The following is a 23,677-nucleotide window of genomic DNA, read 5'->3' on the forward strand; positions in this document are numbered from 1 at the left end:
TTGATGACCATCTGTCCACCTGTGTAACGCTTCTGGTTTAGCAAACTTGGATTGCAGGACTCTTCTCTTTCTCTCCTCCACCTTCCTGTGTATAACTGATAACCTCTCCTCTGCTGAACTTCTGCCAAGACACACAAAGACCATCCGTACAAACTGGAGATCCAAACCAACTATAAACATTAATCCTCCCAAGGAACACAAAGCAATAACAGCTTCTCAAAAAAGGTTTTAAAAGATAAAACTGTACCTCACTCTATTACACATTTAAACCACTAAGCATGCCCGACTTCAATAGTCTAAATATACATGCACGTCACCTCAACTTAACCTTTGCTTCCCCTTTGTACTAATATTAAATGAAATGGCATAACACGTGTGAAAACTATAGGATGATCATAAGATCTAGACTAGTCGGAACATCTGCGGTTCGATCCCCGGCTCGCTCCAGTCCGCATGTCCAAGTGTCCTTGGGCAAGAAACCAAACCCTAAATTGCTCCCGAAGGCCGTGCCGTCAGTGTGCGAGTGTGTGAATGAATGTGATCGGTCACTCTTTCTGACGAGCAGTTGGCACCTTGTCTTCGTCACCCTCATCAAAAGTGTATCACTCGTCCGCGACCTTTTAGGCTTTTTATTGTCCGGTGAGGAGAGAGAGGACCACTGCAGTGTTTATGTACAGCAGCTATGCCAGTCACAGGATGCTTCGTATCACAAACACAGATTCTACATTCCTCTGCCTTTGCTTCGTCGTGTCTCATATTTGTCTTCTTGTTAATCACTTATCTTGCACTATTAATAAACCATCTCACGTTGAAGCATCTTGTAGTTCCTCTGTTGGAAAAGCTTTTTATAACAAGTTGATCTCATGTTGGCCGTAAAAAACTCCACGCTTGGCTGCAGGGAGGCTGTTATCGTGTGGATACAGTCAGCACAAAACGTAATGACAGAGGCATCGAATGTGCTCACAATCAGAGGGCTGTCTCTCTGGTTTTAAATGTTGAAGCTGCATCCCGTCCTCCTACACAGAGAAGGGCTGCGACAGCAGCAGCAGCGGCATTAAGTGATTTAAAGTGAGCTCAATCAGCTCTGACACAGCGCTTGATAAAATAATCCCACCTGATAGGCTTCATCCAACTAAAGATATTAATAAATATTCATAAATAGACTGTATCTCCCTCCTAGTGAGATCCTTGCTCTCTGCCTTGATGCGGCAGCGTTCGCTTGACATGTCGTTTTACATGCAGGAGACAGGAGAGCCGGGAGGGGGGATGGAGAACTACGAGAGGCCTTCTACCACTGGGACCAATTGGAAGAGTTCACTGGCCAGGCGGCATGACAAATAGATGCCGCACAATGCTCAAGGGCAAGCAGTGGGCCAACTATCCCATTGTGGGCCAACTATAGAAGCAGGGCAGAGAGTAAATGTAAAAAAAAAAAAAAAACACTCAATTGAGGAATAATCTCCGGCAACCATATTAATCCACCCATCCATCCAGTTTCTGTGACTGCACATCCTTATCGGGGCTGCAGGAAGTTGGAGCCTATCCCAGCTGCCACTGGGCGAGAGGCGGCGTACACCCTGAACAAATCACTTTATTCTGCATATTTATAACGCACATATGCACAACACAACAGGACCTGCATTAATGTCAGATAGTAAAACGCCCCAAGCTGTTTGCACCTCAGCAGTGCCCAGTAAACTCCATGCTGGACTGGATCCAGCCACCCTCCGGTTACCGGTCCCCACAGACTGAGCTGCTACTACGGCCCCGAGAGCTTCCCCTTGAAGGGGATGATTATGTACAGCCTAACCTCGCCCCAAAGTGGCTCGACAGAAGAAAATCAGGGTGGACTTACCTTCCTTTTGTCCTTCTTCTCATCCTTCTTGGTGAAGACGGTGTGCACCCACCAGATCTTGGTGAACATGCTGCCGTAAGCGAGGCTGAAACCCAGGCCGAGCAACCACAGGCGAAACTAGCAGAGAAGAAAAGGAAACGAAGGGTTTTTATAATGAAACTGATTAATATATCAAAGAGATTAATCAAAGCAGCTCCTCAGTCATTCTCCGTCATTAAGCCCCGCTTGAGTTTAATAGTATTTTGTAACTGACCTTGAAAGGAAAGGGACTGCCTATCTGTTACGCTATCTTCTGTAAGACAGGGCTGCACTGTGGGTGACACTTTCATAGCCATACTTGTAAGGGATTTGTCTTAGGTGGCCAGAAACACGACTCCAGTGGTAAACTCGTGTCGCTCTGTGTCTGTCGGATGCGGCAGCTGCTGAACAATAACGGATTAACCAACAAGTTTCATTGCGTTTCTTCCCCTAATTATGAAAACTGTGTGAAAATATACATCTCAGAACTCTGTGTGCTCGTTTAACAAACCAAACAACACATACGTCTTGGAGTCCTCTACACAAGAGCTCAAGATACCAGATGCTGAAGAGTCCTTCACCTGAGGACGCTGTATAATGTATAAAATGCTGAAGAGACTACTTCAGTAGAGATCGTGTTTTGTTGGACTACTATCGGTAATCTGTCAAAGGCAGCTATCATCATTTTGACACCGTACGAGTAAATTTTGAACCGCACTTCCGATAGTGAACTGATCTTCAGTTTTGGCACCTGGAATTCAATTATCGTGTTTCAGCTTTTTAAAGTGTACCTGGCAGACGACGGGGAACTGCCTCCTGTGGACGTGGAGGCCATCGATGCCCAGAGGAAAGACAGCAGCCAGAGCCATCATGCAGCCCACTGCGGTCATGTTGTTAAGGTACGGCTGAGAGTTTTGAATGTACCTGAAGCAAAAGCAGAAAAACATACATTCACTGTATATTATTATAAACAAACACAACAGACCAGATAATAGTGAAAGGAACGGATCACAAAGAGACTCATTCAGACAATCTTTGGCTTCACTACAAGTCGTGATGTTAATAGTTTGACTGCATTTCTCCGTAGCGTTATGGTAGAACTGGGGGTTTTTCTGAATCAAATAGGTTGTCAGCAGCTTAGCTCTTTACTTAGTGTCGACACAAGCTACATTTTCCCGAGCTTATCTGAAGCACGGGTGCAGCTGAGCTTTCTGTCTGCAGTTTGAAATAAACCTGCTTAAGAAAAAACGCCGTCAGTCAGTGACATAACCACCACGCACAAACATACAGTAGATGTGTGTCTGTGTCTAGATGGTAACCCCAGATTAATTTTTTTGGACTTTAATGATAGGACAGCTGAAGATAGAGAGGAAGCAGAGAGAGGGGGAATGACACGCAGTAAAGGGCCAGATTCGAACCGGGGCCAGCTGCAGCGAGGACTATAGCCTCTACACACGGGCGGCCGCTTAACCCACTACGACCGCCTTAATGGTAACCCCAGATTTGAGAAACTCTTGTTTGATTTGTACCCATTGTTTCGACTTCAAAATACTGTATGATGTTGAAGCACATCTGCACATCGTACAAGGTTAAATTTGTTACTCAGTTTGTACCAACAAAGACGTGCTAACAGCAACTGCACAATCAATGGTGATACTCGACCCCAATTCTTCAGCACAAACCTCTGTAACAGTTAATTAGAACCAGCTTTCTTAAGTTCTTTTAAGCCTGAGTTTTCTAAATCAGGGAGGAAGTGAGCGAGCAAGAAGCCGCCAGATGAGAGTAAATCTGAGACTGACTTTTAGTGGTGAAATAAAAGGCTGAAAGACAGACGCCAAGCTGTACTGTTGGACTCGTAAATAATATTAGCTGGCTGCTGTGTCTTGTCTTGTTGACCTTGTTTGATGATGCAAAGTTGAACGCCAATTATGTCACTGTGTAACCGTTACAGCGACAGTGAATAAATGAATTGCACTGACCTGTATGTATGACAGTAGACACACACTATCATGCACAGAAGGATATTTGTGTCTATCTCCCTCTGCACATACAAACAGATACACAAAGCTCCTCGCTGTCATCCTCCTGCTGTCAGAGTCAGACTGTCACCCAGTCAAGAATATTAGCTGTCAGTCAGAGATATGAACCGCAGCGCGTCGTGTATTCAACTGTCTGCCTCATGCATGCCTATTTAGGAGTCGCTGTCAACATTCAGACTGAGCGCTGTGAATGTTAGATAGATTCCTCCATCCGTACTACATGTGCGCTTCTCTTCATGGCACAGCGTAGGCGCTGCCTCCAGGTTAGACTGAATTTAGTTTGTGCATTTTACACCATTTAAGTGTCATTTCAAACATTAGATGAACTGTTTTTATTTGCTCTTTAAAACTTTGTGCAACTTGAATTTCAGAATTTACAGTTTTGTATATCATAGTACCGTCTTATGGTATATAATTCATACATACAGTATATTGTATGTATGCACGTTTATATTTTTCAACTTTTCAACTTTGTTAACTTTCCTGACTCTGCCACACCTGAAGTTCCTCTTGTGGGATCAAATATTTTAAAGTTGAGTTTAGTTGAATAATTCAAAAAGTGCAGTGTGTGGCGAAACTGCAGATTTCAACTAACTGAATTCCCTTCGCCTCACCCTCTCCGAGGAGCCCAGCTGTTTTTTTCAGCCTATCCAAGATCTTGCACTTGCACCCTGCTCATCCATCGAGACCCTGTACTCACTACCGGCGCCTTGAAATCCAATTCAAGACACCGGTACTACCTATGGTAGTAACTACATCACCGACACCCCAGCCTGTCCACTACGCTTTGCTACTGCCAATCGGCTTTTTTACTCCCCCTCTATGACAGGGACAAAGCTACCGCGCAACAAAATCATGACAGTTTGCTGTCCCGGCTTTCCCTTTGCTCACCACTGACATGAGGACAGCAGAAACTCTGCACACCTCATATTCTGTGTAATGTAACAGAATTAGATGAATAGAAATAAACAATAAATCATACCAATCATCAAAAGCTATAATATCTAAAACCTGGTCAGCTAAATGAATGTTAGATACCAAGAATTAGGAGTTGGAACTTAACGTCCTGTCATCCTGCCAGTGTTTGTACACGTTGGACAGGCAGTTTACTCTCTAATAACACGGCTCACGTCGATTGTTAATTAAGGCTTTGGTGCAGAATAAGATCCATCAATGATGCAGCCTCTGAGAGGACAGAAAACGGTCTTCTCTGTTAACTTAGTGTCTTAAAATGATATTCAGTCCTGCCATACCTGCATGAAGCTCTAAGCTCTGAATCCAGCAATATCACGTATTCTGAAAAGGAAATATACAATATTCTCTGTCCTGGTAAAGGTGAGTTTTTGTACCGGACATTGCTGTTGTAGATATTGAAGGTGAGGCAGACAATTCCCAGCAGGATTCCCAGCCCGGCAAAGACAGACACAGACACAAAGAGCTTCTGGGACAGGTAGCGAAACTCCTCGATGACCACTGTCTGGTCTGCAGGAGGTCCTGAGCCTAGAAAAACAGAGGAGATGATGAAGAGATAGAGCGAGAGAGATCAAGGAAAACCTGTTAATGAGTAGAGAAAAAAAAGCTGAATGCATCCCTAATGTTTGCTTTGATACTGCTCTAACTATCAGTGCAGTGACTAGATAGACCTCGGGCCCTCACGTCCCCCCCCCACGTTTGTAGTGAATCACCCACAGCCACCGTGTGGCCCAATTACCGAGGTTCATTTAACGTTCATATCGCAACCGGCACTAACGGGCAGCACAGACACGGCTCAGGACTGTGGAAAAAAAAAACTGATGCTCTTTACTTCTTCGGCTCATTTCATTCATTGACCTCTACTTTGCATTAGTCACAAGTCATTTCCTCATTTTACAAAGCAACGATGGCGTGATGGAGAGCGCAAAGCTCGGTCAAATCAGCCGGGATATAAATCTGCAGGTTGTTTCAAGAATTGACCTGCGACTACTTCTGCAAACAAAGAACAAAGTAATAAAACACAACACAGTGTGAGGATGAATAATCATCTATCAGGAGGTCATGGGACACCTGGAATACACAGTTTTGCATATTAATCAATTATTTTGGAGCATTTATTAGGACAGAGACAGCTAGAGACAGACAGGAATCTGGGAAAAGAGAGAGACCAAAAAGAGACGGGATGACCTGCAACAAGGGACTGCAGGTTGGAATCAAGGATATGAGATGTGTGATCTACCAGGTGAGCTACAAACCTGGAAATATTTATATACCTACGACTTTTGTTCATCCACCCTGACTTGCTTTGAAACACTACCGCCTTGACACAACCTGGACTGAAAGTCTGAAGCCACCAGTCTTCAGTCAAATGTGCTGGTCGACACAACAACATAATGGTATTTTGTTAATCCAAGAGCATTACCTGTAGGCCTGACGATGTTGTTAGAGGAAGGGTTCAGCTGTGAATTTACAACAGCATGACCTCAGGACAGCGGTGCTTCTCACTATCTGTAGTCCATTCTATTTAATAAATTGCCTCAGGTGATATCAGTGTATTTTAGTAGTTGGGGCTGAAGACTACACGTTTGAAAATGAAAAAAAAGATCTTGATAGAGAAACTCACCAGACCTCTTTAGCCCGTTCCTAATCTCTGCTTGAGGTTATTAGATTAACACCTTAAAACCTACATTATCAAAACTACACCAAGAGGAAACAATGAGTGGAATAAAAAAGGTGAAATCTCTGGTTCTGGTTCTACTACAATGACCTTTGTGAGTCTCACAGTGTTATAGGAGCGCTGTGGTGGAAAATTACTAAAGTGTATCTGCAAAATTGCAGAATCACTTTTAAATCATCTGGTAAATAACTGAAAGGGCACTGCAAACTTTGACAGGAGAGAAAGTTCAGATTAGAAACCTCGATTTAAACGCTTGATCTGTGTTTAGAGAAGACGACAGGAGCCATAAACTCATCTCTTCATCACCCTGTTGTCTTTGCATTATTGCTATGAAGAACAGAATACATCTAAGACAACAATTTTTGTTTGTGTAATAAGCCCTGATGAGTGATGTAATCATGTTTGAAATGGAAAGAACAGAAGTTTGGCTTGGTCCGTGGAGGCTGACAGTCATGCAACGCAGCAGGTCGGCCTCGGCATCTTAAAATAAAAGCCAAAATGGTAATGGGAGGTTGTGTTTTCGAAATGCATCACCATAAATCTGGACCCTCACAGCTCAAAGCTCATAGCCCTCCATGGGAAAATCACTATAAGCCACTCACACACACATGAAACTTCACACTTAGTGTGTGTCAGCACTGCACAGCGTTTTTAGAGCAATTGAAGCTCGAGCAGCGACAGCGGAGCCCGAGGCGATACAGTGCAAGATCTGTGAACGCCTTTTTTTTTTTTTTTTTTTGAATGAGATGTTAATAGCAGCCATGCAAATGATAAATTGATGTGTTTATGTAGCAATTATTTGGTCTACTGACCACTCAAAGCGCTTTTACAACATTTGTCACATTCACACTGTTAGTACAGGCTGCCATGCAAGGTGCCATCTGCTCATCAGAGGCGACATCCAAACCGCTCACTAACCTCGTCTGTACACACACACACTTACACGAAACCATTGCAAGTCGAGGTCCAGCACCTTGCCCAAGGACTAAACTCAGGGAATCGAACCAGAGTCCCTCTAGACAACTTGCTACACCACCTGAGCCACAGCCGCCTCGTTGCCACGGGGGTCTTAAAAGGCAGAATAGTAACAGGAGCTTCTTTTGCCTCACAAATGTGTCTCTACAGAGGCTGCTGGTTCATGTGCACACTTTGTGTCACACTTCTAACGCAGAGGATGACTTTGAGAATCTCACTTTAAAAGCTTAGTTTGAGTTTGTTCTTCACGCAGCAGCTATTTTTTGATTTTTGTGTCATATTCTGGGAACACAACACACATGTTGCAGCCGGAAACACAGGCGGGCGGGCGCTGGGATGTAGTTCACTTTAAAATAATTCATTTTAACACAGTGAAAAATCTTTTAATTTATAGTCAGGGCTCGTCCAAAGCCGTCCTGTCGCCACGTGGACGTGCAGTGCATCCTATCATGTTCCTACGTTACTACTGTCTGAATGAATACTGCAGCCTGAGAGAATCAACGACAACATGAACCCGAAATAATTCTCAGCTGAATAAACTAAACACCAAAAATAACTAACAAAATAAAATAACCCTAATAACATTTCATAACACAAACAATCTCTAAAACCATTAATTAATCATCTGGATATCCGTGGACTTCTCACACTCTCCCCCACTTTAAAAATATCGTCCCAATATTTTAATTATACCTCTCTATGCCTTACACATGGATACATGGACAGTATTAAAACTGAATGTTGGGATGTTAACAGCAAACATTTAAACCCAGACTACCGTGCACTGATGTCATGAATATTCCTGATTTTTGATCAATTGCACCATAAATATATATTGCCACACCATGAGTTCACACACTTGGGCGGGTTTTTTCTTTTTCCTATAGAAATTACCTAACCTAACCTAACCCGCACACAAAACACAAAAATTCAGCTAACAAACTCTATCACGTTTGAAGTCCAGTTCCAGTTCATTACCAGGGCTGCCAGTAGCCACTGAAAGACCCCCCTCTGGTAGAAACTGTTCTCTCTGTGACACTTGGCTGGCCGAGTCTGTCATAAGTCAGAGTCTGGGGTTGTCTCCTCTCTCTGCTCTGTCTCAGCAACATCATCCTCTGAGTTCTCTGTTTCTGTTTCAACGATATCCTCGGCTTTTTCCTCTGGCATCTCTGTGTGGACCTGGTCCTTGTGTCCCCCAAGCAGCTCCATCAGGCTCACTTCTGGTGCTGTGGGGGTCGAGTGCAGAGGAGTGATGGTATTCAGCTGGAGGCCAGGTGATCATCACTGCAGGGAAGTCATCATCTGATTCCTCCTCAACATCGGTTTCCTGTGTGGATCTATTCACAGGGTTTTGTCTGTTCTGACTGTGTCTTTACTTTACTTGTGTTCTTGTTAGCAGTAACTGGAGGGAAATCACAAAGTAACAGCATGTTTCTGTGAAGTATCCTTTTTCTGCCTCTGCCATCCTCAAACACTGGACTCTCCTCCCCCCGAACTATGGACCAGAACCCAAATGCACAACTCTCGGACGAAAGTTTCAAAATAAAGTTTTTATTAACAAAAAAAACACTTATGAGGATGAGAAAACAAACAGAAAATCACTCTTTAACCAAACAAGAAGACCTGACAATGGTATGGATAAAAACATGGGACAAGACGAACTGGAGAAAGTAAAACTGGTGACCATAGACACAGACAGGAAGTGAAACCAAAATAAAAACAGGAAATCACAAGACAAAACTGAATGGATGAACTTAACATAATGTCCTGGACATGACAGTGTGTTAGATGGTTGCACCAGAGAAAGAGGGATACTCGCATCGTCCGCTCCAGGGAGCTCTCGGAGCAATCGATTCCAGAGTCTCTCTCTGTTTTTGTCTCTCATATTGAGATTCCTTCCCACAACCACCTGCCTCGGTTGTAATAGGAAATGCAGTGGCAGCGTTTGTCACATGTTGATTAGGTTCAAAGTTTGTGTGTAATAGTTAGAACTAAGGCATAGAAGAAGACTGGAGCAACGTCCTTTCTCAAAGTGGAAGCAGCAACTTTGGAGCACTAGCAAGGTTTGCTTTGTTGGACTTTGTTGAACTGAATTCTGGCCGGGCTTGTGTGCCAGAGACGTGCTCGAGTTGTCAGAGTTGAGTGACGTGTCAGCAGTGTCGAGCAGGAAACAGAAGAAATAAAGAGAAGGGTCATCTTTGCATTTGTTATACCCCAGTCTAGGGGTGCCTAGAGCGTAACTAAAAAGGGCCTCATCATAACTAAGGTATGAGCTTCAGGGTGGACCAAGGCCAAAACAACAAACAAAACAATTTTATCTGGAAAATAAATCACTTACCTCAGAAAACAAATGACAATAGACTGACCTCCCTAACTAACAAAACAGGAGAAAACAAGATCAACTCAAAATGGCAGTCCACCCCTACCATCCAAACAAAAACTACTTCCAATCTAGAACAAAGGTTTTCACAAAAGAACATATGGCTGGTTGGGAGAGGATGAAGATGAGGATGAGCTGGTTGTCCACATGAAGGCCGCCATCCTGGCTCCTTATGTGTCAGGTGGTTCCCAGCTGCAGCCAATCATGGGCTAGGGCCTGGAATCACTCCACCAATCATCTCCCAGGGATGGCACATCCCTATTTACATGTGAAATTGGCAGCAAAACAAAAAAAAACAGGCACACAAGCAAACACACCGCAGACTACAAAAATATGACCACAGTCATAACACCCCCACACCCAAGAATTAAACATACCCCTAAATGTTTAATTTCTATGGCTCGGTACCTTTTTTGTGTTGGATCGCGTTGGCGTCCACCTCTAATTTGAAGGGTCGCACAAAAGCAGGCTGCTGCGAGGACAGGTGCGCTACACAATAACGCCTTGGCAGACTCTTAACATTACATGCTTGGCACCGTTTATCAAACAACATGCTCTTGTCATTGCACAAACTCCACATATTTTCACCATTTCTGGATTTTTGTCTATAGGCTTTGGGAACCAGCTCGTAGGCCTGCAACACGGCCTTCTTCAAGATGTTATAATCAAGGTTATCCTCAATAGACAAGACTGGAACAGACTTCCTGAGCTTTCCCTACAAGTTTGCACTGGAGGAGAAGTGACCAGAACTCTTTAGGCCAACTCGGGGCAGCAGCTAACTGCTCGAAAGCGCTGAAATAAGAGTCAACTTTGGACTCACGAAACGGAGGGACTAGTGCAATGTGCTTACTGATCTCAAAAGCAGGAGCAGGAACAGAGCTGTGGCCAACAGGAGACACCGGGGTGGAGGCTACAGGGCTAAGAGCTCTTATCCACAGATGCATAGCCTGCACCTCCAGCTGCTTATTTCTGGTTTCGACCTCCTTTATTTTGAGGGCTAGGTGGAGATCCTCCCTAATCCTGTTTCCCATGACTGGATCTGTGACCGGCCCAAGCTTCACACCAGCAGCGAGTGTGCCAACAACCTCCGCTGCTTTCACCTCAGCTACAGGTGCGTCACTCGCCTTGTCACCTGCAGCAGCTGGGTTTGGAAGGATGCCCTGCTCCACCAACTCCGCACACAGCAACTGCTTAATTTCTACCTTCCTGGCACTGTAAGGCACCTGCACGTTATAGCAACTGGCCAAAATCAATAGGTCTGTTTTTCTGCATTTTTCTATTTTATCCAGAGGTGGACTGATCATGAACTCATCAAGTGCAAACTCCATAATTCCCCCACACACCAAAATTTACTGCCAACCAGAAAAACAATTGACTGAACAAACAAAACGCAACAAGAAGACGGACGATACCCCAGTCTAGGGGTGCCTAGAGCATAACCAGAACGGGCCTCATCATAACTAAGGTATGAGCTTCAGGGTGGACCAAGGCCAAAACAACAAACAAAACAATTTTATCTGGAAAATAAATCACTTACCTCAGAAAACAAATGACAATAGACTGACCTCCCTAACTAACAAAACAGAAGAAAACAAGATCAACTCAAAATGGCAGTCCACCCCTACTATCCAAACAAAAACTACTTCCAATCTAGAACAAAGGTTTTCACAAAAGGACATGTGGCTGGTTGGGAGAGGATGAGGACGTGCTGGTTGTCCACATGAAGGCCACCATCCTGGCTCCTTATGTGTCAGCTGCAGCCAATCACGGGCTAGGGCCTGGAATCACTCCACCAATCATCTCCCAGGGATGGCACATCCCTATTTACATGTGAAATTGGCAACAAAACAAAAGCAAACACACCGCAGGCTACAAAAAAATGACCACAGTCATAACATAAGGCACAGAAAGCTTCAAAGTGGAAGCAGCAACTTTGGAGCACTAGCACGGTTTGCTTTGTTGGACTTTGTTGAACTGAATTCTGTCCGGGCTTGTGTGCCAGAGATGTGCTCGAGTTGTCAAAGTTGAGTGACGTGTCAGCAGTGTCGAGCAGAAACAGAAGAAATAAAGAGAAGGGTCATCTTTGCGTTCCTCCTGTTCTTATTCTCTATTAGGTTGGCAGCGTCCGATGCCAATAGTTTGAAACTTCAATTCTCAAATCCTAAAAACTTTCCTGTCTTAACTCTTTTCTTCGTTTCCTCACATGTCTGATACTGCCAAGCTTGACTTGTAGGCTGCTGGAGGCAGACAGGCACTTACATTTACATTTACTTACATTACTGGTTTATCCTGCACATATTTTTTTTTGCATCATTATCTACTAAAAGAGTCCAAACAAGCTGCCTGTATCTTTTCCAGATTAGCAGGTATGTGTAAACAGTTTGTGTTAGTTCAGTTTCTAGACTTACTGCATCAAAACAGCATGTTGAATCAGAGCTTCATATTTATATTTCTAACAAAACATGCCATAACAGTTAGTGCAGAGAGACAGAAAGAGAAGATAGTTTGTGTCAGGCATGTTCTCACCTACTAGAAACACTCGTTTAGATGACGAGTGCAACGTCATCAAGATGCCCAGTACTTGCTGTAATTTGCAATCGGACATTACATGGACTTTGTACTAAGGCAGAGTAAAGTCCTTTAATGTTCATTGGACATTTGTTTTCAGTGCATGTGCCAAAGGTTGTTATTGTTTGCATGCAGACGTTAGGAAAGCCCAAGTACAGCCTCACAGAGCCGCTAGCATGGCTGCAGACACTTATTTCTGTCACCTTTTGAATATAATGAATAATATTTGCAGTAGTTTATAATAACAAAAGTGTGTAGCACATTCCCGTAATGTCCATTTTCAAGGACCACACAGTTTCCTGCTGCATTTTCCATGAAGCGTTTCTCACCCTGTTTATAACGGCGATGATTTGTCAATAAAAAAGTGTCCTGCAATAAAAAAGAAGAAGACTGGTAGAGATTACGCACTGTGCATGTGCGTAGGTGTAACTGCTCGCTGAAGGCAGATACATTGTAGATGTACCTGTGTGTGGGTTACAGAGAGAGGGGTGAGTGTGTGCGCATGTGTGTGTGTGTGTATATATATATATATATATATATGTGTGTGTGTGTGTGTGTGTGTGTGTGTGTGTGTGTGTGTAACTGAGTGTCCTTTGGGAAAATGTGTTCTCCAACGCTAATACCTCTCCCTGCCCTTGATGGTGGAATCGGGACAGTATGTTACCATGGCGACTGGCCCCATAATGGTTACCACGGCAATGTGAGAGGGAGGCAGCGATGCAGCAGCGGTTGTCAGGGAGACCGAAAGATTGAGGGAGGAGGGGGGGAGAGATGAGATTGCGAACAAATACTGAGAAATAAAAAAAAAAGTGAGACGGCGAAGGAGGAGCTACAAACAGACGAGAAGTTAAAGAAGGAACGGATTGTTAAGAGAGGAAGGGGAAGTAAAAAAGCATAAATAAGAAAAACTGGATTTGAAGAGAAGTAACCTGTCTAGAACTGAAACCGAGAGCTGTGACACATCAAGCATGTGGCGAGCAATCTACAACAAAGTCCCGATCCCGACCTTGGGAAGGCCTAATTCTGTCATGTCACTGCCAGGAAGGATGCTGCTGACCAACCGTGCCAGCAAGGAGGACACCCTGACCAGTGCTGTCATGCACGTGAAGCCGGCTTCTTGTACCGCATCACTCACCGACCACTGTCCAAAAGCATCTGCCCACCTTCACGGTCGGTCCAGATGGCCCAGACAGCCTCACTGACCGCAAACACCAAAAACACAGGAGGTCGACACTTTCGCCGGCCCTCCCTCGGGGGTTGTCACACCACAGCGAGGTGGGGGGGGGGCCCACCTCCATGACCTTGCTGTCTGCTGGCTTAGTTGCAATAAAAACAAGTTTTTTTTGGCACACGACCAGCAAACGTATCAGGGCTTACAGCTTTTCAGTGACAGCACAAGTGATGAGTGACGTCATTAGCAGGGGGACGTCACAGCTCGGCTCACGTCTTCACAGCTAAGATGTCCACAAACACTTGAGAATCAGCAGCTTAGTTCTCAGAGGATTTTGGGGTTTGTAAAATGACTTGCTGTGATCGTGGGATTATAAGAAGCAACATCTGCACCTATATTAAGCTCATTTCTAATCACTGAAAGTTGCATTTCTTGCTCAAATGAACTGAAACTTTTGGTCGTTTGGAGTGAAAATGATTAGCAGCAGGGCATGCAAGCGAGCCGAGAGCACGGAAGAGGCAGGAAGATTTTAAGTTGGAGCGTCTCCAGGTTTCACCGGCGGTCTGTTTAGTAAAACATCCCATAACATCTCTGTGTGCAGCAGAGCTTGACACATATATACAGCTGTATCATACAGCGGCGAGCCGGAGTGGGGGTGAAATCGGAGTTGAGCACAGAGTGATATCGAGCTGGAGCAGCTTTGAGTGGAAACTAACACCTCCCTGAGCAAGGAGCAGAGACTCTCAGTGCTGCACGCCATTCGCGTGCTCTGATTAACAGTCATATAAAACACACATCATTCAGAGGGAGGCAAAAGTGCTTCGAAACACTTAAAATTCAAAACAGTCATGTCGCACTCAGCACTCAACTGAGAACACACAAACACTGTTTTCATGCTTGAACTGATTTCAGTCACTTGGCTTTCTTTGATTGCTATTAAGTTGCTGCGAGTAAACACTTTACCGCAAAAGTTTAACCCTCTGCAGTCTGATGATCGCCCATGATTACAAGAGCAATCGATAGGACCGCAGAGGGGTTAACATTAAAGCCTGCAGGAGAGTAATTACATGTCGACCACTGTAGCCACTTAGTTTTGGTGGTGCGAGCTGATGTAGACTTTAAATGTGATATATGTGGGCAGCAGATAGGGTTAACTAAACATATCAAGGCAACGGGTAAAGTGTGGAGTCAGAAGGCAGGAAATGAACGTATAACTAAATACACCGACGCAAAATGACAAATAACAGCCTGGTTCTCGAATTTTGAGAACTTACAGTCTGTATAAACAGTCTTTGTAATGAAGAGACGCTCCATAGCTATGATGAAATAACAACAGATGACGAGGACAGTGTAATATTATTTCCCAAACAAGCGACCTGATTGGTCGACTAGACATTTAGAACACGCTCATTTTCCAATGTTTGACTTTTTAATGCTTTGACCTTAAATTGTAACGTGTTCATGTTGTGACCTGTTGACCGTCTGGATAGCGATTACTTAATTCCGCATCTGTTCGTACAAAGTTTATTAAAATGGAGAAAATGGAGAATGACCTCAGAGTGCACTTTCGAGCAAGGGCGACCCTCTCGCCCGGACCTTTCGTGAGCGTGCTCTCACTACAGAAACTTACTCTTTCATAAGCAGCTTGTATTTTGTTATAAATTCCGCCTACACGCTCCGCTGTGCAGAAACACATTTCATAAGAAAATCGTTGTTGCAACTCTTTATTTCAGTATTTCTCCGTGGTCTTTGGTAACGCAATAGAATCTTTCCACGAAAATTTTTACCCCGCCATTCCTACGGTAAGAAATGTGTCTGGTTCTTTGTTTCAAAGGTAAAATTTATACAACAAGAGGGGGTGTTACTGAATTTTTATTCACCAGATCAATAATTTATAAAGAGTATGACTTCTTGTTATGATAATTAAATCAACTTTCTTTAATTTTATGTTGTTGTTAGACTGCCTGGTTAATACAGACGCTGCCTAGTTTAGTTTAGTTTAGTGTTCGCAGAGAAAATGTTTTTTAAAAGCGACTAATATGGAGTGAAGCAGAATATTTCAATGTTTTTACCACACGTGTAATATTGCTTAAATAATGCTTCCTGCCAGTCAGTAACGAGTGTTTCACCTTGTTCAGTTCTGGAGCGTTTGTCCTTCCTCCACCTGCCTCCACCCCCCCCAACACTGAATCAATATGTGTCATTTTGGGACCACAGGAAATCCAATCACCTGCGTCTGAGGCAGCACTCGTGACAGACAGTCGAACATACAAGCAAACAGGGTAAACAAGTGAAGGTCGATCCGTATCCCATCCCCATCCCCATCCCCATCCGCCCGGCGCTGACCGTTGCATCACTCACTTTTGTTTTCCCATTTCACACACTTGCAGCATCCTCCACAGTTTTCAGAGCATTAGCCATTCTGGGAGATTTGCATCCTTGTCAGTGCTCAGGGAGGCAGAACTGACATGGATGCACACGGAGCTCCCCTGTGTACCGATTAGAGAACGCAATTTTCATTCCTCAAAGTCAAGGTCATGGAGCCCAATCCCATCAAAATTGCTTTCTCTCGTTTTGTTTTTGCTTTGTCAATTAGAATCTTGTATTTATTGCATTGCTGTCATGGCTTTGAACTGGTTCTAGTGTTTAATTAGTAAATGGAATGAAACTGTCGCTCCGTAGCGTCGGTCCATCACGTCACAGCGCCTTACTGTGACTCGATTTGCGGCTCGATCGCTTGGACGTGTGGTGAGCTGGTGAGAAGCTAACAGAGGCATTGCTCTTCCCACGCGCTAAATAAAAACCCGGCTGATTGATTGATGGACATTTGCGGCCAACCTTGTATGTAGAGAGTGGGAGGGGGAGAGAGGAGAGGGCAATGAAGGAGGAAGTAAAGAGGAATTAGGTGGAGAGGGGGGGTGAGGCTACAGGGTCAGAGAAAACAGGAGATTAGACGGAAGAAGGAGTGCAACAGACAGTGATAAAGAGGAAAATAAAGGGGCTGAGGAAGATGAATGTGCCTCACCTATCCACTTGTCATTCCCATACCAGGACAGATTGCCTTTAGTGCTGTCGTAGTATCCAATCTTCTTATAGCTCCCTCCTGTGAGATACAGAGAGAGAGAGAGAGAGAGAGAGAGAGGGTCATACCGTGCTCCGATGTGTCTAACTCTAATGAATGCTCCACCAGGTAGGGCCGGATATCCAGCTTTAACACTTTAACACCGATATGCATGAATAGCAGTGAGTGTAAAGAACCGTTAAGGTGGTAAAGCTGTAATTAAATATCTGATTTCTCTATTTTAAATCGATGCCAGGGCCGATGTTAGGTTGTATTTTATTTACAGACAAAACCCTGTGCCTCGCAGAGCTGAACTGTTTATGCAACATTTAATATTTAACATTTAACAGCAGAAAAAAAAAAAAAAGATTTGAAAGGAGAAAACATGAAAAATTGAGAATAAAATCAATTTTGTGGCCTTGGAGTTTAGATCGGCGATTTTAAATTGTGTTTTATTCAGACAAAACCTTGCGGAGCTAAACTTGTTTTATTTTTGCAACAACTGATGTTTAATATTTAACAGAACTGAAGAGAAAACATGGAAAAAAATCAGGTTTATCAGCACCAGTATCAAAAACTTCAATATATACTGTATATATGTCGATTGCAGTTAATTCATTTTAATTATATCTGAATTGAATTTAAAGAACTTGTTGTGTTTTGTGCGATACGCTCCTTTATTTTCTTTCTTCTTCCTCTCACAGTGAGATTAACATCAATTTTTAATGCCATTGTCCTTACAGTTAGGATGCGTTTATCATAGAGACTGGAAGCAAACAGATGGAAACAGCCAGCCTGGCTCTGTCTAGTTCAAAAATACACCAACGCCTCTAAAGCTCACTGATTAACACATCAAAGTATCAAGATTTATTATCGAAGGCTCAGGCTATCAAGGTTCAAGTCACCAAGATCACGAACACAGCACGACATCCATGAAATGAAGTCTTCTCTGCTCATAAATCCAGACTTAAAACTCATTTGTTCACCTTAACTTAACTCATAAAACTAAAATAAAAATATATACAGTTACTTAAACACATTTAGTTCATTCACCAGAGAAAGTACGTGCAACGTTTTTTTTTATTTAAGATCCACGTCAGGACTCTCGCAGCCCGAGGAAAGAAGCTGCTCTGTGGTCTGCTGATATGGCAGGTACTTGTGTATCGCTTGCCAGACGGCAGCAGGGTGAACAGACTGTTGCTGCGGTGCTTATTGTCTTTTTAGTATCCTTTGGGCTCTTCACCTCCCTGATAGCGCTGGTGCTCGGTAGATGAGTACCGATGATGTGATCTGGGCAGTTTGCATCATCTCATCCTTCATTGTATGGCAAAAACCTGGCAACCTCGCTGTGATGACAGCTGCACACGGTCACCGCACCAAGCTGTTGTCTACCAAGAAATAGTTCCAGCATGTGACCGCCCATAAACTGCCCATTTGTTTACGGATTAAACAAACATGATACAAGCTTCAGAGACGCTGAACTATTCCTTTAAACGCCATTTCGTCTTTGTTGGCCTATAAAATCATACATCGAACATATAACGGCACGCGGCTTTGATTGACTTCAAATTCAAATGTCATTTTTTGACATTCGTGTCTTTTTTTCTCTCTCCTGGTAAATCATGATAGACAGATGCCCTGCATGCCTGTCCTTCCGCTCCAAGAAGCAATACACTTTATGAGATATTTCATTAATGAAATCCAGGCCAGAGGGATCGCTGCAAGCCTCTTTTAATGAAAAAAAAAAAAAAAAAAAAAAAAGCTACCCATGTGAGGAAACTGGCCTGTCGTCAGCTGTAGCACATTTCTCTGGTTCACTGTAATAACACTTTAATATCCCAGAGGAGACAGAGAGGCACAGCTCCCATCAGATCACCGATGGCTGGACGTAACGGTCAAGTAATCATTAGGTTTATTTCCTACAGTCAACTAACAGGACTAATCAAAAACTACTCTACTTATGCTTTACAGAAAAGAATACAGCAGCTAAAGCTGTAAGACTCTCAAAATCTCTGACAGGTCAAACAAACCTGTGGTTCTTTGCTGACACTGACACTGCTCGAGGTCCCTGCCCTCCACAACTAAACGCAGTCTGTAAAATCTACCGTCAGTTACATTCTCTCGGCTCAGTTTGTTTATTAATTTAAATTAAATTTATATTATCTAGTGGTCTAGTTGATTACTGCATCCCCCCTTGCACCATCCTCTCTTTCCCAGCGTAGAAGAGGGGATGCAGTGCCAGATGTGAAAGTCTGGTCATGAAGAGCTCACAAAAACTCCAAATAAACAAATATACAGAAGATGAATTAAGGTTTTTGATGTTCACTTGCCAAATTAAATTATGATTTCACTGCCAGAAATGAAACCAGGACTTCAGGTTCACACCACTCGCCCATCACTGCAGAGCAGAGGTGATCCTGAACAGTCGACTATTCGACGATTCAATCTAAAGAATTGTCTGCCAATCTCACAGATATATCGTTGGAGTGGCATGAAAATGTGGTTATGAAATGAAGGATATGCAGAGTGTCTGATCTTACATAGCTTGCTGCTTGATGCCCCCTAATAAATCGTGATATACAGCCTATTTTGGCATAAATATCAGCCTATTAACTCTCCTTAGCGTGCATGAAAGTATCACCATGGCAGACTCGTTTTCATTATCCAAATTTGCAGGTCTATTGTTTTTATAGCTGCAAGTTTAACGGAAACTTTCTCAGTTCAGCAATATGCTCGCTACAGGTGGTAAAACACCTTTTTATCAAATAAGTTCTGATGTAGCGAACATTGAAGTCTCATGATTGATCAGCTGTGTCTCCTCGTCGCTCCTCTCTTTTGCCGGTTCTCCCGACCGGAGAGTCGGCGCCAGTTGCTGCTTATCTCAACGAACCAACGCCTAGAATCTGCATAACAGTAGTGGATGGAAACAAGCGTTCATTTGCATTTCCTTTTGATGAATTACTCGGAAAATTTCTGTTAAAATTTGCACTACATTTGGACGGAAACAAAAAGAAAGCACAAGAGCAAAGGCCGTCACAGCGCTCGCATGGAAACGGAGAGAACAGGATGTCGCCGAACATAAACCAATGCAAGATGTTGCAGTTCTGTTCTCTATTTGATGCTTGATCGCCCGATAGAACGAAGAAGGCCGGTTTCAAAACAGATGGGGAGAAATCTGTGAAGTGGATGAGTGTGGGGTTTGGATGTTGTGCTGTAGAAATGTGCGACAGGGCGAGGATATCAGCCTGAGGACTGATGCTGATGCTCAGGCTTGCATGGAGCACACCGGGCCCAGGTGTGTCCCATGCCGCTGATTAAACTCCTAATTGGTGTGCAGCCCCGGAGACAACAAGCAAACATCAGCAGAGTGAACCACGCAGAGGGGCTGTCACATGACGGATCATAGTCGGACCAACATCTACAGCTCGCAACATCCCGGTGGAGAACGGCAGAGGACGTGACTGAGGATGTGAACATTGTCTGTTCCGATGCTCATGATTAGAAGATTATTTTTTTGTTTGATCAGGTCGACTAAAGTGATTTCAAAACCTTTTAGTCAGTCCTGATTTCGTTTTTGACTTTGTTTAGTCTAAAAGTGGACAGGCTACTGCAGTGCTGTTCAGTTTCTGCAGTTTGTTATTCACCTACTCAGACTTTTATTTTGTTAGAATTATTTAATCATCAATGTATTTATCAGGCATGCATATCCTATTCTATTTCTACAGTTTTTATTTGTTTTATTGCATTAATGCACGCCGTGTTTACCCAAAATTTGTTCACCCAAAAGACGAGTCTTATCTGCAGTGCTGAGAGCCTGTTAAGTCTCTCTGCAATTATTTTGTTTGTTTATTTATTTATCCCATTTTATTTCATCCAAAATGTTGCTGTGCATTTCATCCCACTGTCGTTCTGCACTTCCACAGCATGTGTTCGCCGGGTTGTTAGTCAAACCTGTGTAGCACTTTGTTTGATGTTAGTTTCTTTTCCGCTGTAAGTTTTCTTTATGAGCGTTATAAGGTCACCATAACTTTCCAAATACTGAGGGAGAAAATGGATGTAACATAAATTCTTCTAACATGTCAAGAGGACAAATTGTTTAATTGGATTTTTAAGCTCTTTAGTCAAGTGTGGAAAAAAATAAAAGCCAGTGTCCGGGAAAAAATATGAGCAACGAGCAACAAGAAGTCAATGATAGCCAAGAACTTACCGGTCAGATTCTACTATTTAGAGATTCCCCTACTGAAGACACATGGGTTCAACTTAGAGCTAGTGTAAGTTCAAGTACTCTACTGGGGAAGAACATTCCCCACATTAATAAGGTGCGATATGCTATTCTTGGATTTGATAATTACTCTTGGTTTCAATCTTCTGCAGTCCAGATGTGGCTCATTAGCGATCAGGGAAATTAAAATCCAGGAGAAAACACCTGGTTTTGATTGTTTCTCTGGACCTGTCCGACCTCAGAGAGAGTTTCTGTGCTTTGTTGAAGAGTAAACGTACATGAAATGATATCTTTAGATATGTAATGTTCCAGTGTTGTGAAGCCAGCCGGCTCATAGACCAAACTGTTGGGTTGGAATAAAAAAGCTGCAGCCTCATCAATAATGCAGGACGTGACACCATTGTATTAACGATATGGTGGCCTGGACCTTCTGCTTCAGGGTTGAACTACGGATCCAACCAATAAAGTCATATTTTTTTAATAATCCCAATGCCTCTCTCTCATCATAACATTAGTTTACTCCGAAGACAGTTTTACATTTCAGCTTCCAGGTTTTGCAGCAGTGCGGGACGACGCATTTGAACTTTCAGCCAAATCGTTTTGACTTTGCATTGCATTGGTTTAGCGTACTGAGTAGATCCAGATGTATTTCAGTTCTTTAGTTGTTTCAGGTAATGTTATTCTGATTTTCAGTAGTGCAGGTCGATGCATCGTAGCTTTGCGTTGCATTTTCAGCAGTGCTTTGCAATTTAACTTCAGCCGTCACCACACACTTTCTGCAGGAAATGCATTTTTCCATTTATTCATGCCATCACCACTTGTGACACGGCCAGACTCGGGTAATATTTCATACCGGGACACTATGTGTGATGTCTATGTGCGTGCAAACAATCACGCGTGAGGCCGGCAGAGATCATACTATCAAGTTAAAAGCAGTCAGTGGAGCTGACGCTCTAACATTTCTGAGTCACTGTAGCTGTCATGTGTTATCTCTTTGATTCAGCCGTTTCCTTTTGCAGTTTGAACACCGGCCTGACACTGCAGCAATTCTCCTCCTGGTGCTCCCTATGGCCGGTCTGGGCCTGCACTCAAAAGTTAGAAGCGTGCATAAAAGACTCAGAAAGTCATCCAGAGATGACTTGCCTATTTCACAGTTGAACAGCCCAGAGCGCTCGGTGACTCACATCTGATTATTAATGTGTGATCTTAGCTGGATAAGAAAAAATGAAAGCCAAAAGCGAGGTGCAGTCGGACAGCGAGTCAAGTCTCTTGTCAGGTCTCAAAGTTAGAAGTAATATAGCTCGGTTGGCAGAGGTTAGCGCACTAGACAATACTGACTGCTGGTGTGAGCGTTAATCCTTTAAATATGATAATTTCCTCGCTCAGTCCAGGTGAACGGGCTCAAACAGGCTCATCCTGAGACAGTCTGGACCAGAGGTATAAGCAAAGAACCTAGAGAACACACATGGGAAAGCTGTACAGTCCGACCAGTGTGATTAACTATCCAATTAATTTGTTTCAGGCTTTAACCAGTGCTGCTGAAGCAGTGGGAGAAGGTCAGAAAGGGATATGTGTAGGTAATAAGGAGAGAGATGCATGAGAGGAGGAGGACGGCAGCCTACATGATGCCAGCTAAGACAGAAGCAACATGCGAGACTGACGGCAAACACAGAGAAATGTAGAAGCAGCGAAGGTCAGAAGCTGTTCGTCTGTGCCTTGTGGACAGGACGACGGCGAGGATGCAGCATGGTGCATAATCTGTGGAGTCATGAATAAATGATCAGAAAAAATGTTTTTATTTCTCCGTTTTTTCCATTTTCTTTCCATCATTTCAGAGGTCGAGATGAACTGTCACAAATCTTGTGGTGTCAATGCAACGCCTGGAGCTCTGCAATGTGTTTCTATATGTCACAGCAGGATTCTCTATAGCTGCACACGTGTTAGAGCACATGACCGAGAGACATGCTTCTATTTTTCAAAGTCTTACATCAACTATTTACTACTAAAACTTGCAGAATGTATCAAAGCCAAATAACGTTTAGGAGCTGATAAGAGGCTCGAACGAGCATTTTATTTCCATGTCTATCTTTCCACTTAACTTACAGTAAACGTTGTATATTCGACACGTTTCCAATTACCATCAAACAAACTGCTGCTCATCACTGACCCGCCCCTCGTGAGATGACCAAGGCCAGCGCCGACACGGAAAAATCGGGCATAACAAGCTTAATTTTTCATAAGTCTCATGAACGCAGAGAGCTCCTCCGATACGCACAGACCTCAGCACCGTCAGAGAGAAACACAAAGCACAGACGGACTGAGAGGAGAACACGGGCTCAGTGATCAAAAGGCAGCAAAGCTAACGAGAGTCACACGCCGCTACAGATAAGTCACCGCCATCGCCACGTGATCACTCAGCCGCCGCGACCCCAGCCTGTGAAGAACACAGTGACGCAACCATCTAACATGAAAACCGACAGGCCTGTGGGTTCATTCAGAGAAAAAAAATGTAATTATTGTAGAAGAGAGGTTGTTCTTTTCAAGATTCATTCAGCATCTTCATACTAAATCCTCTTTTTTGAGTCAAAAATGTTGATTTCCAGTCTATAGTGTTCATTTTAGCAGTAGTTTTCCAGGTACTGCTGCCCTAAACTCAGGAAAAGGAATAAATAATCTTGTTTTCTAAAGGCCAAATTTTATGGCGACCACCAACGCGAGGTGTTCAGTATCACGGGCGT

General features: G+C 43.4%; 1 protein-coding gene across 2 annotated transcripts in view; it reads right to left on the reverse strand.

Moving 5' to 3' along the window:
• The window catches only part of gabbr1b (gamma-aminobutyric acid (GABA) B receptor, 1b), a 127,233-nt gene that overhangs the window by 13,543 nt on the left and 90,013 nt on the right, over positions 1-23,677 (reverse strand). For both annotated transcript variants that reach the window (XM_019254386.2, XM_027287038.1), the window contains exons 16-19: positions 16,682-16,759; positions 5,262-5,412; positions 2,665-2,797; positions 1,856-1,972 (exon numbers count right to left, since the gene is read on the reverse strand). In XM_019254386.2, coding sequence (XP_019109931.2) covers positions 1,856-1,972; positions 2,665-2,797; positions 5,262-5,412; positions 16,682-16,759 — 479 coding nt within the window. The remainder of the gene's footprint in view (positions 1-1,855; positions 1,973-2,664; positions 2,798-5,261; positions 5,413-16,681; positions 16,760-23,677) is intronic.

Source organism: Larimichthys crocea, chromosome XIII (genome assembly GCF_000972845.2).
Source record: "Larimichthys crocea isolate SSNF chromosome XIII, L_crocea_2.0, whole genome shotgun sequence".
NCBI classification, from domain to species: domain Eukaryota; kingdom Metazoa; phylum Chordata; class Actinopteri; family Sciaenidae; genus Larimichthys; species Larimichthys crocea.